The sequence below is a fragment of the Trachypithecus francoisi genome, unplaced genomic scaffold, assembly GCF_009764315.1.
Source record: "Trachypithecus francoisi isolate TF-2019V2 unplaced genomic scaffold, Tfra_2.0 Lachesis_group2, whole genome shotgun sequence".
NCBI classification, from domain to species: Eukaryota; Metazoa; Chordata; class Mammalia; order Primates; family Cercopithecidae; genus Trachypithecus; species Trachypithecus francoisi.
The window spans coordinates 75,474,717-75,490,783 of NW_022681465.1; the positions used below are offsets into that span (position 1 = coordinate 75,474,717).

Below are 16,067 nucleotides of genomic sequence, written 5' to 3' on the forward strand. Positions count from 1 at the left end.
AATTTCCAAACCAAACAATATACTCATTTAGGGCAATCTTTTTGGCAAAGCAGAAAGGCAGCCATACCTGGAAATTGGGAGAAATACTTCCAAAGGACTCTTCTAGTATTTAAAATTAAATAACAAACTGCCTTTCTTTGATATGTAGCCACTTTCTCCTCAGGTAGACTATAACTTTTAAAGCACAACCATCTCTTAGGCTTCCAGTCTATTATTGATCCTTCACAATCAGCATGACTTTATTCTGTATTTTGCATACCATTTCATAAATCCTTTGAGGTATACAGACCTCCCACAATGACGCATCACCCCCAGACCTCATATATGCTTATAATTCCACAGACACAAAACACGGGGAAGAGCCTTGACTTGTCAGGATCTGATGATGCTTACCTATGAATTCCTCTGTATTGGGTGTCATGTCTTGGCTGTTTCAGGGTCTCTAAAAGATAGCACCTAAGTATTTGAAACAGTAAGGCTAGAAAATCAAACAGGCAGATTGGCAAGTTTCTCATATAAGGTTCACATAAGCCTCTCTAAATGAAAGTGCCTCCTCCACTTGATTAGCACAATGGTCTGGGAGCTTCCAGCGATGGGCTTGCTGTTGAGGTTGATACTGTATTCTACCACTATGACATTTTCTTGTGTCTGAACTCCTGCTAACCAACAAAATGGCTGCATCTCACCAAATATTTCCCTTTGATGACCAGAGTATTTGGGAAAGAAGTAATTAGAGACTGGGATTCAAACCATTGTTGTAGACCGAAGGTGCTCCTCTCCCTAAACTTGAGTCCATTGATCACAAATTCAGGAATAGTTTTCTGTGATTGCTTTAGTGTCCTGATGTTGGGAAAGGCTTTCTGGTGAACTCGTTGATTGTTATACTTAGTGAAAGTCAGTTATAGGAACTGAGCATGCTCAGTGGGCTGGAATGTACTTCAGGGGCAGTTGGATGGAATGTCCAACTGACATCCAACTGCCCGCAGCAAAGCGAAGCCCTCTCTACCTCCCTCTCCATTAATTCTTCACTGGCGTGTTCAGGATCTTGGCCTCACTCCAGGCTCAGGCTTTTTCTCTGTCTTCATGCTTTCTTTTTGTTTTCAAATTATTTTTTATCTAGACCAATTTTCCATAATGCTTTCAACTTTTATAGCATGAACTGAAATCTGGTTCCCAACTATAAATCTATGTGATGACAATCTTCGATATATGTCCAGACGCTATGTGAATATGGAGGATGATAGAGAATGGAAAGAGGGTACTGCTAGTCTGTAGGGCTAAATGTAGAAGGGGCTGAGCGGGGGAGCTCATGACAATTTTCATCTGCTACTGCTTTTTTGGCTATCTTACCTTCATCAGCAAAGCTTATTCCAGATTCAAGGGTCAAGTGCTTCCAACTAAACCTTTGAATTCATCATTCTTCTCATACACATTTTGCACTGTATTAAAGAGTTCCTCAACATTTTCCTCTTCCAAAGTCAGCATCACTTTCAGAGTTTTGTCTGCAAGTGACTTATCATGGGATTTACTTGGTATCCTTATTTAAAATGTGAATTCCCAGGCCCCACTTCAGACCCAGTAAATTGGAATGAGGGGGCAGCAATCTATAGTTTTAATGTGCGCCCCTGGTGATTCGTAGGTTCACTAAACTTTGAAAAGCATTGGCCAAGGTCCTTGCCCAAACATTCATTAGTGGATCAGTAAATAGCAGTTAACTGAAGAATGTTTGTTGTGGTTCGACAAGGAGCTCTTCCCCAGCATCATGACTCACTCACTGAAGAACAGGCCAAGATTGGTGAGTCAGGGAAGTACTGGGGTGATTAGAGGCATTCTGAAACTCTTAACATCTTATAGGGAAAAAAGATATTACAAATTATGCGCTCTTAAAGTCTTAAAGAACCATGGACAGCAGAATCGATAATAAGAAAGCTAGCCATTTAGGTAATTGTTACAACCATTTTCTTAATATTTTTGTGAATGGTGACAAATGATTTTTCCGTATGTCTGTACATAAAGACTTCCTTGATTTCATAGAGATTAGAGAATTTAGGAGATAACTGATTTATATTGGTTTTAATTTATTAATCACTACAATCAAAACATGTTTTGCTAAAATCCTTTCAGACAAAGCAAATTCACTCATTGAAACCAATACTGTAGATAGTTTAAAAATCCCCAAATCCTCAAAACAGCTAATTTGCTGTCATTTCATTTCATTTTCAGTGGCCTGGTTGTTGCATCTTCCCATCATTTCTTCCTCTTCTCATTACACGAGGCTAGCACAATATGGATTTGATTTCTCTAAGACTCTAGGAGGATTCTAAAGATGAATTCTCAAAGTGAATAGGATGGCATGTGCTATCTATGCCAAATCTAGCCTGCTAAGGAACTACAGTGCCTCATTGGGTATGTGGTAGCCATCCCCTTTCAATGTAACTTATCAAATGAAACTACCCAATCCCAGGCCTACTATATTACCATGTGATGTTATCAGACAAGAATATTAATAAAGTAGTAAAGGTAAAATATAAAGCTATGGAAGAATAGATACATAGAAATAATACAGAAACATTATAAAAATTGAAATTTTGTAGTTTTATTAGTTTTATTGTAGATGATTTTGATGTAGACTACCATTAATTTAAACTTTGAGATTTCTCCTTTTATTCTTCAAATGAAATGTTAGATTTTTATAAAGTATATTAAAAGTGAAATTAGGCTCTGTTTTGTTTGATTTGTCAGTTTCATGAGATAAGCCTAATCTCTTTTACTCTAAGATATAAAAGGGAAAGAAATATTAGCTGGCAATGTCATGTAGAAGTAATTATGCCTTTTGATGTTAGTAGCCCCAATTTCCCTTCTTTCCTTTTCCTTTCCTCCTCCCTTACTACTTCTTCCCTCTCCTCTTGTCTCTCCTGTCTTCTCTTTTCCTCTTCTTTCCTATTCCCTGGTCTCTCTTTTCTTTTCTGTTATTATTATTTTTTACTCTTTTTCCTTTGCTTTTCTACTTGTAGTAAGTAAAACAACAGAATAACTTGCAGTAAAATTCACGTTAGCTGAATTCAGCACACATTTACTGACTACTTAGTAGGCAAGAAGCCCATGATAGGGATTCCTGGACAAATTATAAAAAGAGAACCATGTCCTAACCTCAAGGAACTTGCACTCTAGGGGAGAAGCCAGTCCACTGGTTCAACAAATGGAAAAATGAGCCAGGATAGTGATCGTTGTAATAGAGGGGTAATCAAAGAACATGGAAGAGTTGTGAATTTTGTCTGCAAAGCATGATGGTAGGACTTGAGTTGGTCCTTGAAAGTAGAGATGAATCCTCTTCATAGCATTCAGAGAAAGCTGTCTTCTTCTCCAAGTAGAAGATTGCACATCCTCTAATTATTTTTTCTTCTTCAGCATGAGTAGCATGAGTAAATTGTAGCATTTTATTGATTTTTCTATTTGATTTAGCAAGATTTATTTTTTTAATTCTAATTTCTAAAATTTCAATAGCTTTTGAAGTATAGTTTTTGGTTACATGGATGAATTGTATAGTGGTGATGTCTGAGATTTTACTGCACCCATCACCTGAGTAGTATACACTGTACCTAGTATACAGTTTTGTATCACTCATCTAACTCCAACCCTCCCCACTCCTGAGTCTCCAATGTCTATTATACCACTCTGTATGTCTTTGCATACTCATAGCTTAGCTCCTATTTATAAGGGAGAGTATATGGCATTTGGTTTTCCATTCCTGAGTTACTTCAGTAATGGCCTCTAGCTCCATCCAAGTTGCTGCAAAAGACATTATTTCATTCTTTTTTTTATGCCTGAGTAGTATTTTGTGGTGTATATATGCCACATTTTCATTATCCACTCATTGGTTAATGGGCACTTAGCTTGCTTCCGTATCTTTGCAACTTTGAATTGTGCTGTGATGAACATCTGTATGCAAGTGTCTTTTTTTGATATAATTACTTCTTTTCCTTTAGGTGGATACCTGTAGTGGGATTGCTGGGTCAAATGGTAGATCTACTTTTAGTTCTTTGAGAAATCTTCATACTATTTTCCCTAGGAGTTGTATTAATTTACATTCCCACCAGAGGTGTATTAAGTGTTCTCTTTTGTACCACATCCCCACCAACATCTATTTTGTTTTGGCTTTTTAATAATGGCCATTCTGGCTAGGATAAGGTGGTATTTCAATGTGGTTTTAATTTGCGTTTCCCTGAGGATTAGTGATGTGGAGCATCTTTTTCGTGTTTGTTGGCTGTTTGTATCTCTTCTTTTGAGAAGTGTCAATTAGTGTAATTTGCCCACTTTTTGATGGAATTGTTATTATTTTTTTCTTGTTGGTTTGTTTACATTCCTTGTAGATTCTAAATATTAGTCTTTTGTGGATGCATAGTTTGCAAATATTTTATCCCATTCTGGGAGTTGTCTGTTTACTATGATGATTACTTCTTTTGCTATGAAGAAGTTCTTCAGTTTAATTAGGTTCCTTTTATTTATTTTTGTTTTTGTTACATTTTCTTTTGAGGTCTTAGTCATAAATTCTTTGCCTAGGCCAACATGCAGAAGAGTTTTTCCTAGGTTTTCTTCTAGCATTTTTATGGTTTAGGTATTAGATTTAAGTCTTTAATTCATCTTAAGTTCAGTCTTCTGTATGGTGAGAGATGGGGATCCAATTTCATTCTTCCACATGTGGCTAGTCAGTTTTCCCAGTACTGTTTATTAAACAAGATGTCCTTTCCCCAATTTATGTTTTCGTATGCCTGTGGATCAGTTGTCGGTAAGTATTTGGCTTTATTTCTGGGTTTTCTATTCTCTTCCATTAGTCTATGCATCTGCTTTTATACAAGTATCGTGCTGTTTTGATACTATAGCCTTGTAGTATAATTTGAAGTCAGGTAATGTGATGCCTCTAGATTTGTTCTTTTTGGTTAGAATTGCCTTGGCTATTTGGGTTCTTTTTTGGCTCCATATGAATTTTAGGATTTTTTTCCTAATTCTATGGAAAATGATGTTGGTATTTTGATAAGGAATTGCACTGAATCTGTAGATTGCTTTGGGACATATGTACATTTTCATGATACTGATTCTTCTAACCCATGAGTATGGGATGGATTTTTGTTTGTGTCGTCTCTTTCTTTCAGCAGTGTTTTGTAATTATCCTTGTAGAGATATTTTACCTCCTTGATTAAGTATATTCTAAGGTGATTTTTCTTTCTTTTTGTTTTGTAAAAGGACCTGAGTTCTTGATTTGATTCTCAACTTGTGATTTACCAAGATTTGGACCGTTATTGTTTTCAATTGCTTTTTATTGGAAATATATAGCGTTCAGCTGTTACTATGATAAAATATATATTCAACATCCTTTTCATGGAGCAGGATTCATATCTGAAATAAAAAAGAAGAGGAGAAACAGTATGAGGCTTCTAGCTCAGAAACTTGAATTGCCTTTAGATTCTGCTTCAAACTAGTTTTATTACTGTGGGAAAATCAACCCAGTTGATATGGTTTGGCTGTGGTCCCACTAAAATGTCATTTTAAATTGTAGCTCCCATAATTTCCATATGTTGTGACAGGCACCCAGTGAGAGGTAATTGAATCATGGGGGTGGGTCTTTCCTGTGTTGTTCTCATGATAGTGAATAAGTCTCATGAGATCTGATGGTTTTATAAAGGGAAGTTCCCCTGCACATCCTCTCTTGCTTGCCACCATGTAAGATGTGACTTTGCTCCTCCTTCTCCTTCTGTCATGATTGTCAAGGCCTCCCCAGCCACGTGGAACTGTGAGTCAATCAAACCTCTTTTTTTTTTCATAAATTACCCAGTCTCAGGTATGTCTTTATTCACAGTATGAGAACAGACTAACATACCAGTCCCTGGATTGATACATGAAAAAGGAGGAGATAAGGTTAGTTGGCCTAAGGATCCTTTCTTCCACCAAGCAACTTTGTTTTCACTTTCTTTGTACCACTAAAAACATTTGCAATGCTGTTTCTAATTTTAAAGCAGCAAAACTATAAATATAACTTTAAAATATTGGAACCTTGCTATGCATGCTTTGAATATATCTCTCAAAGTTTATGTGTTGGAAATTTAGTCCCCAGTGCAACAGTGTTGTGAGATGGGATCTTTAAGAGGTGATTAGCAGGGTCATCAGGTCTCTGACCTCATGAATGGATTAATGTGGTTACCAAGGGATTGGGTTCCTAAGAAAAGGTTGAGTTTGTTCCCCTTTTCCCAACCCCTCCCATCTTTCTTGGATGTGTGTGCTCTTTTGGTTTTTTATTTCCTGCCATGGGATGATACAGCAGGAATGCTCACCAGATTCTGGTACTTTGGTATTAAACTTGACGTCTAGAATAAGAAGAAGTACATATTGTTTATAAATTACCCAGTCTGTGGCATTTTATTAAGCATCACAAAATGGACTAAAACAAATCTTCTGTGAATAAGGTATTTCTTACACCTTTCCCCATATAAACCCAGGATGAAGATTTCCTTTTCCCTTGCAATTGATGTAGGGACAGGAGGTTAGAGAATTTTCTAAGGACTGAATGCACAGCAGCCATTGCTGTGGACAATAAGGTAAGGCAGGATAATACATCTCAAAGCTTAATAGAATGACCAAGCTTCAGTTAATGTTTTTTGATTAAAAATCCCTGAGAAATATAAGCTATAAATTGCTAATATGAAATGTGTAAGCAAAAGCTACTTTTCTGTGTGTCATCAAGGTCATGCTTGATGACACTTTAAAATTGTGAGAATGGTTTGAAAAGTATCCCTTTAGGAATTTAGAAAAAGCTTAAGAATATAATCTTGGCTGGGCATGGTGACTCACCCCTGTAATTCGAGCACTTTGGGAAGCCTTGGCAGGAAGATCACTTGAACCCAGGAATTTGAGACCAGCCTGGGTAACATGATGAAACCTCATCTCGACAAAAAATAATTAAAAAAAAAAATAGCCCACCCACTGTGGTGGTGCGTGCCTGTCGTCTCACTTACTCAGGAGGTTGAGACCAAGTGCGGGGTGGGGTGGGGGGTGGGGGGTGGGCAGACCACTTGAGTCCAGGAGAGAAGCTGCAGTGAGCTGTGATTGCATCACTGCACTTCAGCCTGGGAGACAGAGCGAGACCCTGTCTTAAAAGAAAAAATAAATTAATCCCTCTAGAATTTGCAGACGATTTAAAAAATGATTTCACTCTCAAGTGATAGAAAATTAAATTCCCTGTGGATAAGTAATTTACTAGTATGATATTTCTCAGAGCCTCTTTTATTAGGCATGTCTAGCTTTGCTACTGACAGTTGCTGAGAAAGGAACTCAGACTACCTTTATAATTTGGGGTAGTGAGAGAAACAACAGAGCCCTTTACCTCTGAAGACGTTACCTAGTGACTTGGCCTCATGATAATTGGGGCTTTCTGCTTTTTGGAGCTCATTATACCTTGGCCAGAACTTTTAGGACTAGATTTTAACTGTCAGTTCCTGAACCTGTAGGTCGTGTAGTGAGAAATTAGACATTTTTTTTTTTTTAACTGAACAACTCACTTTTTGTGGCAGCTAAATAATTCAAAGCAGGATACTTTGATTATCTCAGCTTCTCATAATGAATGACTTGGATATCATAATTGCCCAAGTAAGTAATCTTAGATGAAAAAGTTGTTAGTATTATATTTTTAAGGATTAAAGTACAAATTCATTGCCTCTGAATGATTCTCTTACATTTTGATTTTTTCCCCCTTTTTAAAGAAGAAATAAACATTTTCCTGTTGTCTTTTGTTTACCTTTATGTGATTAAAAACATGCTTTTGATTCATTCCTTTTGTAGTTTCAGTGGCCTCTAGATGTGCCAAAAAATGTGAAAATTCTCATGTTACAGTTAGAGACTTTTAGAATCCTAGAAACGGTCAGTAAGTTTTATAAAAATAATTTTTTAGGTGAAACTATTCAAAAACATTTAAATCAAAAAGTGATAGTAAAATATTAGATACAGTTTCAAGTAGTAAATTTTCTGGTTACCAATAGCATTCAAATATGATAGGCATATTTGCCGGAAAAGAAACAAATAAAAAAATAAAGTGGATCTAGGATTGAAAAACAAAACATAATTTTCATTGTTGGCCCTAGTATTCGTATATGTAACTCTTCATCCGTGTCTGTAGTGCACAGAAATGAGTACAGAAGCTTAGAAAGATAAACCTGGCACTCAATTTCATAGTTTGTACTTACTAAAAGAGGAAGTAGATAAATATCTGTTAATATTACAGATTTTTTACCAGTAAGATTATTTAATCCACCTGAGTCTTAGTTACATCATCTGTAAGATTGTTTGTTGTATAGATTAAGTGAATAATGCAAGGAAAATATGTTGTACTGAGGAAGCATTATTTGTTATCTGTCATTTTTGCTGTTGCTGCTTTTGTTGACATAATTACACTAAAATAGCCTAATGAGACCATCATTCTTGCAACCTTTCTGCTCATTGAGGTCTTAATATTATGATTTCTGGTTTTAAGAAAATGCTTGTAAGCTTTGTAAAATGTTGGAACCAAGCAATCTTAATATAGGGCTAACTTTAAGAGAAAGTGTTATATATGTAATGTGTAGTTTTTCTTCTAGCTGATTTTTAAAGTTCTTTTTATCACTTATTTTAAGCAATTTGGCTATATTGCAGCTCAGCATACTTTTCCTCATGTTTCTTTGTTTGGAGTTCACTAAGTTGCTTCAATATATTAATTTATAATTTTTATCAAATTTGGAAATATTTTAGCCAGTGCATTTCCAATTTTATTTTTATCTCTTCTTCTTTCTTCTGCTTCACTTCATCAGGGATTCCAATGATACATACGTTAGGGCACTTGAAGTTGACTTATAACTTGCTGATGCTCTGTTAATTTTTCATCTCTTTTTTATCTTTTTGTATTTTATTTGGGATATTTTCTATTGCTTTGTCTCCAATATTTCTTTCAGCATTGTCTAACCTGATGTACCACCTGGTGTATTTTTTGTTTTTCTGTCCTGAGATGGAGTCTCATTCTGTCATCCAGGCTGGAGTGCAGTGGTGCCATCTCAGCTCACTGCAGCCTACGCCTCCTGGGTTCAAGTGATTCTCCTGCCTCAGCCTCCCGAGTAGTTGGGACTACAGCTGCCCACCACCATGCCTGACTAATTTTTATATTTTTAGTAGAGGCAGGGTTTCACCATGTTGGCCAGGCTGGTCTCAAACTCCTAACATCAAGTGATCCACCTGTCTCGGCCTCCCAAAGTACTGGGATTACAGGTGTAAGCCATTGTGCCTGGCCTGTATTTTTTATTTCACACAATTATTTTCAATTCTAGAAGTTTTATTTGGAGCCCTTTCTATATATACCTTTTGTGTCTCTATCTAATTGGATCAATTTTTCCTCTAGCTTCTTTAGCATCTGTAATAGTTATAAAGATTGTTTTAATGTTCTTATCTATTAATTCTGTCATCTGTGTCATTTCTTAATATGTTTCTATTTGTTTTTTCTTATTATTATTGATTGTATTTTCTGCTTTTTTGAATGCTTTCCCTCCATTAGATAGTGGATATTGTGAATTTTATTTTGTTGGGTGTTAGATACTCTTGAGCTTTGTTCTGTGATTCACTTGTTATTTTGAAACAATTTGATCCTTTCAAAGCTTGCTTGTAAGTTTTGTAAAATGTAGGGACCAGACAATCTTAATATAGGGCTAATTTGGTGTATTCTTTTGAGTATATCTGATGTCCCATGAATTATAAAGCTTTCCACTCTGACTGGTTGAAAATATGGGTTAAGCCGAGCGCGGTGGCTCAAGCCTGTAATCCCAGCACTTTGGGAGGCTGAGGTGGGCGAGTCACAAGGTCAGGAGTTCGAGACCAGCCTGGCCAATATGGTGAAACCCCGTCTCTACTAAAAATACAAAAAACAATTAGCCGAGAGTGGTGGTGGATGCCTGTAGTCCCAGCTACTTGGGAGGCTGAGGCAGGAGAATGGCTTGAACCTGGGGGGCGGAGGTTGTAGTGAGCCGAGATCGGGCCACTGCATTCCAGCCTGGGAGGCAGAGTGAGACTCCATCTCAAAAAAAAAAAAAAAAAAAAGAAAGAAAGAAAATATGGGTTATTCCTAAACCTGTGTGAACTTTGGAGATTATTGATTCTTTTCTTTTTGCAAGACTTGTTTCCCAGCTTCAGTTCTCCTCATATGCATATCCAAGTAGGTACTCAACTGAAGACTAGAGGGGAACACTCTGGAGATCTTCAGAGTTCTCTCTGTATACACCTCTCTGCTGTCCCTTATTCTTCCACTTAAACTGTATCTACTTTGCCATTCCCTGACTCCCAGCTCCATCTCTCCAACTCAAGGATACCTCCAGGCTCCTTCTGGTTTCTCTTTCCTGTGCTGAGGCTTAGAAACTTTCTCCAGAAAGTAAGCTTGAGCAATCATTGTGGCTAACCTCATATTTTCTCCCTCTCTCAGAGATCAATGTCCTGCATCAATGGTGTCCAGTGTCTGAAAACTGATATTTCTTAGACTGTGAGTACCTGGGTTTTTTTTTTTTTTTTTTTTCCAGTTGTTTCAGTGGAAGAGTAAATTCAGTTCCTGTTACTTCATCTTTGTCAGCATCGGAAGTCTGCCAAGATTCTTACGTATATTTATGCCGTTCAAGTCTTCTGAACTTCTGCCACCTATTTTGCTCCCAGGAATAGTAGTGTAAAAGTTAGGACTATGTTACCCTTCCCCTCCCGCCAAAACCCCAAATAATGAACCCCCAAACAAAAAACAGACCCAGAAAGCACTCTTAACAGTTGCTTAAATCTATAATGTTTTTGTTTACTTGTATAAAGCTCACCTGGAGACAGGTAGCCTGGGCTAAAACAGCTCTTCAGCAATGTGTTATGGATCTGTACTCTTTTTCTTTTTTGCTGTCTTTAGCATGTTATTTGACCTTTAGTTACAAAATGACCAAAATGACTGCTACATATCCAGAGCTCGTGTTTATACATTCCAGGCAGGAAGAAGGTAAAATACAAAACTTTCTTCATGTGAGAGTTTATATTTTCAATTTGGAAAGAGAAGACATCCACAGTGAATTTCATTCACATATTATTAGTGATAACTTGGTCACATAGCCACTCTTCACTACAGTGTAGGTTGGGAAACCATATATTTTAACAGTTTCAATGCTTCTCAATAGAGGAAGGTAAGGAAGAAAACGGCTGTGAATATCTTTCAAATAGAGTGTCTATAGTATCTATTAGAATAATAATTATTTCATGTTCCCAACGTTTAAGGATATGCAAGATTGCAACAAGCCTAAATCTGGAACTATGACTAAATATCTGTGGGAGCCAGAAATAGCCACTTATTTCCTATGTTTGATAACATTTTTCTTGTTAGTCAGTCTTCCATATGTAAATTATGAACAGTGAATGAGAGTAGAGGCAGGATGATAAAATTAGGTTAAAAGCGATAAATTCAAATAGAGACTATACTTTATATCATTGTCCTAATTTGTTAGTTTTACACCACATTGAATTATCATTTTATTTAATTCAGAAGCTCTCAAAAGTATTCATTTTTTCAACGGTCATTTAAGCTTTTGGGCCTCTTGATCAAAGATGTACAGATGCATATATACATGCATACCTGCGAGTATGTGCATGCATACACACACACAATAACTTAGATGCTGTTTTGATAATAAAATTTTTGGTAACACATCTTCTTTGTTTAAAATATCCTAGTGTAATGATATACAAGGAGAACCACACATAGGCTAGCTGATGTTATTATGTTTATATGTTTTATAGAACATATCTTTATATGTTTTAGTGTGAGAAGCAAGATATCAAAGGATAGGCTGTAAGCATAATTATTAATAATAATCTTTAATGTGCTCTTTCCAGGCTGGGGCTGGTTAGCTGCAAGACTTTTGTTTTTCTGTTTGAGGAATATAAGTGTGAGGTGAGAGCCGACTTATTTGGGAAAATATAGGAGTTTGGAAAAAATGTAGGGAAATAAGAAAGTTTGATGGTTGCTGGTTGAAGACTTTGGGAGACAAATGTCTAACTGAGATTGGACTTTATTTGTAAAATATGAAAATTATCAGACATATATAAAATGGAGATAATTGTATAATGAATAATTATATATGTTTAAATCCTAGTTTTAATAATTATCAAGTTATTGCTCATCATATTTTATTTCTATCCCCATTTCTTTCATTCACATATTATTTTGAAGCAAATACCAGATATTATATAATCTCATTCCTAAATATTGTAGATTTTCTTTTCCTAAAGTAAGGGTTCAAAAGAGTATGCCAAAAAAAATAAGACCTAGTCAGAGTTCAATTTTCTCATAGGACCGTTATATTTAGAGTTTGTTTAAATAAGATCCAGTTATGACTCATCTATTGCAATTAGTTGATATGAATCTTAAATCTCTTTTAATATATAGATTTTAATTGGGACTTTACTAATTTGATTTCTATGTAAAGAGTGAAAACATTTCTCCCTCATCTTCAAATTAAATAATCAATGCAATCTAAATAATTTAATTGTGCTATTTGAAACATATTAGTTTCTGATGCAACGAAATAATCATAGTATAAGAAAAAAAGCAGTATCAAGGGAAAGAAAAAAGTAAGCTTAAAGATATCAATACTATACAATTCAGCTATAAACACTTACTTATAAAGACAAATTTATATACTCTAAGAAAGAATTCCTTAAAAAGCATGCATGGATGTGTGTATGTCTGTATACCTTATTTGCATTATAAATTGGCAAAGTATCTTATTATGAAGTTATGGTATTTAGACAGATTTTTGGTTATAAAGTTGGCACTTAAATATTTATCTTGTCTGTCAAGAAATATCACTTAAAAATTTATTAAATAAGTACTATGGGCCGGGCGCGGTGGCTCCCGCCTGTAATCCCAGCACTTTGGGAGGCCGAGGTGGGCAGATCACGAGGTCAGGAGATCGAGACCATCCAGTTAACATGGCGAAACCCCATCTCTACTAAAAAATACAAAAAATTAGCTGGGTGTGGAGGTGGGCGCCTGTAGTCCTAGCTAATTGGGAGGCTGAGGCAGAAGAATGGCGTGAACCTGGGAGGCAGAGCTTGCAGTGAGCCGAGACCGCACTATTGCACTCCAGCCTGGGTGACAGAGCAAGACTCTATCTCAAGAAAAAAAAATAGTAATAATAATAAAATAAATAAATAAGTACTATGCACTTTTACATTTATACAGTTTTATTTAGGTATTGAATTAGCATTCTCAGAGGGGCCATTTTGTTTCAATTTGTGCTGACTTCATTGTCGGATGTAACTTTCTCCACTGTGGGAATATCATCAGGCTAATTACTAGGAAATCTCTCTCTCTTTTTTTTTTTTTTTTTGGTATATAGAGTAATATACATGGATGAAAGGACCTTAAAATTGGTGGATTTTTCAGTCTAAAATTAGATGCTCATACAAGAGAACCTCTTTCCTACTCTAGACTTCCTTCTCCTTCCGCTAATCCCCATCCTGTTCTTAGCAGATGGAGACTGGGCTTATGCTAAAAAACTTCCAGGGACAAAGACTTCGCTACTTGTACACAGGAAGACTATTCCATTTTGATACAACTCAAATTACTAGAAAATTTAACCTTATGAGACAATTTCTTTAATTATGAGTATCCTATCTTTGGCCATAGTTCTGTTCTTTGTAGTAGGAAAAATTTATCTTCTCTCTTCCATATAGTGGTACTTAAAATATTTTAAAAGATTTTCAGAAACCTTCTACACCTCAAAGATTTTTTATTTTCTAGGAAAAAAAGTTTCTAAATGATCTCCTAATAGTTCCTTTAGTAATTTGATTTCCAAGTCTCTTACTATCTTTCTCACTTTCTTTGAATGATGAATAGTGTTTAGAAGCCCCTCTATGTTATCAATAACTGATCAGAATATTTCATACTGATATGAACATGAAATTTTTCTTAGTTTAGCCTAAGATGTAAGGTTTTAAAATTTCTTTGCAGTTCAACCACATTGTGTTTCTATTCTCAAATTAACTCATAGACTTTTTTACTTGAACTACCAAAATAATAAGAACTTCCTTATATTTGAGAGAAAGAGATTTTAAATCAATTAAAATCAACCCCATCAAAAAGTGGGTGAAGGATATAAACAGACACTTCTCAAAAGAAGATATTTATGCAGCCAACAAACATGAAAAAAAGTTCATCATCACTGGTCATTAGAAAAATGCAAATCAAAACCACAATGAGATGCCATCTCATGCCAGTCAGAATGGCTATCATTAAAAAGTCAGGAAACAACAGATGGTGGAGAGGATGTGGAGAAACAGGAATGCTTTTACACTATTGGTAGGAGTATAAATTAGTTCAACCATTGTGGAAGACAGTGTGGCGATTCCTCAAGGATCTAGAACCAGAAATACCATTTAACCCAGCAATCCCATTACTGGTTGTATACCCAAAGGATTGTAAATCATTCTACTATGAAGACACATGCACACATATGTTTATTGTGGCACTAATTACAATAGCAAAAACTTGGAACCAACCCAAATGTCCATAAATGATAGACTGGATAAAGAAAATGTGTCACATATACACCATGGAATACTATGCAGTCATAAAAATGCATGAGTTCTTGTCCTTTGCAGGGACATGGATAAAGCCAGAAACCATCATTCCCAGCCAACTTACACAAGAACAGAAAACCAAACACTGCATGTTCTCATTCATAAGTGGGAGCTGAGCAATGAGAACACATGGACACAGTTAGGGGAACATCACACACAGGGGCCTGTCAGGAGGTGTGTGGCTGGGGAGGGATAGCATTAGGAGACATACCTAATGTAGATGACGGGTTGATGGGTGCAGCAAACCACCATGACATGTGTATACCTATGTAACAAACCTGCACATTCTGCACATGTACCCCAGAACTTAAGGTATAATAATAATAAAAAAAAATGTAGCCTAGTGATGTCAGCAAGATGGCAGAATAGGATTGTTTGTGCTCATCATTTTGCAGAAACATCAATTTGAAAAACTCATTGTGCAAAAATACCTTCATAAGAGCTAAGAAATTTAGGTGAGAGATTATAGCACCTGGGTATAATACAGAATTAAGAAAAAAGAATCATTGAAGAGATTAGGAAGGACAGTTTCAAATTATACATGTCACACTTTCCCTCGGCCTAGCCAGCACAGCACAGAGAAAGATATACTCTGCTTCTGAGTAGGAAAGTGAAGTGAGCACCAGACTTTGTTGTGGACCTGACTACCAGGCCTGTCCCAGTAAAACTGAGTGCCAATCTTGTGCTTAAGGCTTCAGGTTTTAGGTTGGCACTTGCAAATTGAGCTTCCAGGTCTTCTTGAATGCTAGACCAGCCCCAGTGGCCTCAGGCTCCAGGCCACACCTACAGACTCAGACTCCAGACTGGGTCTCACAGACCCAGACACATCATTATCCCCTGCAGACTTAGGCACCAGGCCTGCCTACCTGAAGGCTCCAACAACAAGCCTACTCATGGTCTCTGAATGGGCTGACTGATGAAGGACTTTGCTGGCCAAAGCCAATCTGTAAAGACTGGAATAAGTACCAATTTCTTCAAATGTGTGGACACCAATGCATGGCCACAGGGATCACAAATAATCAGGGAAACATTGTGTCACCAAAGGAATAAAATGAAGCTCTAGTAACCTTAAAAATGGAAATGTGTAAACTACCTGATAAAGAATTCAAAATCGGCTGGGTGTGGTGGCTCACGCCTGTAATCCCAGCACTTTTGGAGGCCGAGGTGGGTGGATCACGAGGTCAAGACCATACTGGCTAACACGGTGAAACCCCATATCTACTAAAAATACAAAAAAAAATTAGCCGGGCATGGTGGCAGGTGCCTGTAATCCCAGCAACTTGGGAGGCTGAGGCAGGAGAATGGTATAAGTAAACCCAGGAGGCGGAGCTTGCAGTGAGCCTAGATCGCACCACTGCACTCCAGCCTGGGTGACTCTGTCTCAAAAAAAACAAAAAAACAAA

The 16,067-nt window shown here is 36.6% G+C and overlaps 1 protein-coding gene and 1 long non-coding RNA gene across 6 annotated transcripts in view; one reads left to right on the forward strand and one right to left on the reverse strand.

Annotated features, from left to right (window-relative positions):
* Nucleotides 1-910, reverse strand: part of MROH2B (maestro heat like repeat family member 2B) — a 70,805-nt gene extending 69,895 nt beyond the window's left edge. For all 4 annotated transcript variants that reach the window (XM_033179453.1, XM_033179455.1, XM_033179454.1 and 1 more), the window contains exon 1: nt 394-910. In XM_033179453.1, the coding sequence (XP_033035344.1) occupies nt 394-421 (28 nt within the window). In that variant the 5' untranslated portion in view covers nt 422-910. The remainder of the gene's footprint in view (nt 1-393) is intronic.
* Nucleotides 911-977: 67 nt separating this feature from the next.
* The window catches only part of LOC117065061, a 66,177-nt gene continuing 51,087 nt past the window's right edge, over nt 978-16,067 (forward strand). The window contains exons 1-3 of one of the 2 annotated variants that reach the window (XR_004429807.1): nt 978-1,258; nt 1,640-1,795; nt 10,484-10,540. This is a non-coding gene — a long non-coding RNA (uncharacterized LOC117065061). The remainder of the gene's footprint in view (nt 1,259-1,639; nt 1,796-10,483; nt 10,541-16,067) is intronic. The other variant, XR_004429808.1, reaches the window with a different exon arrangement.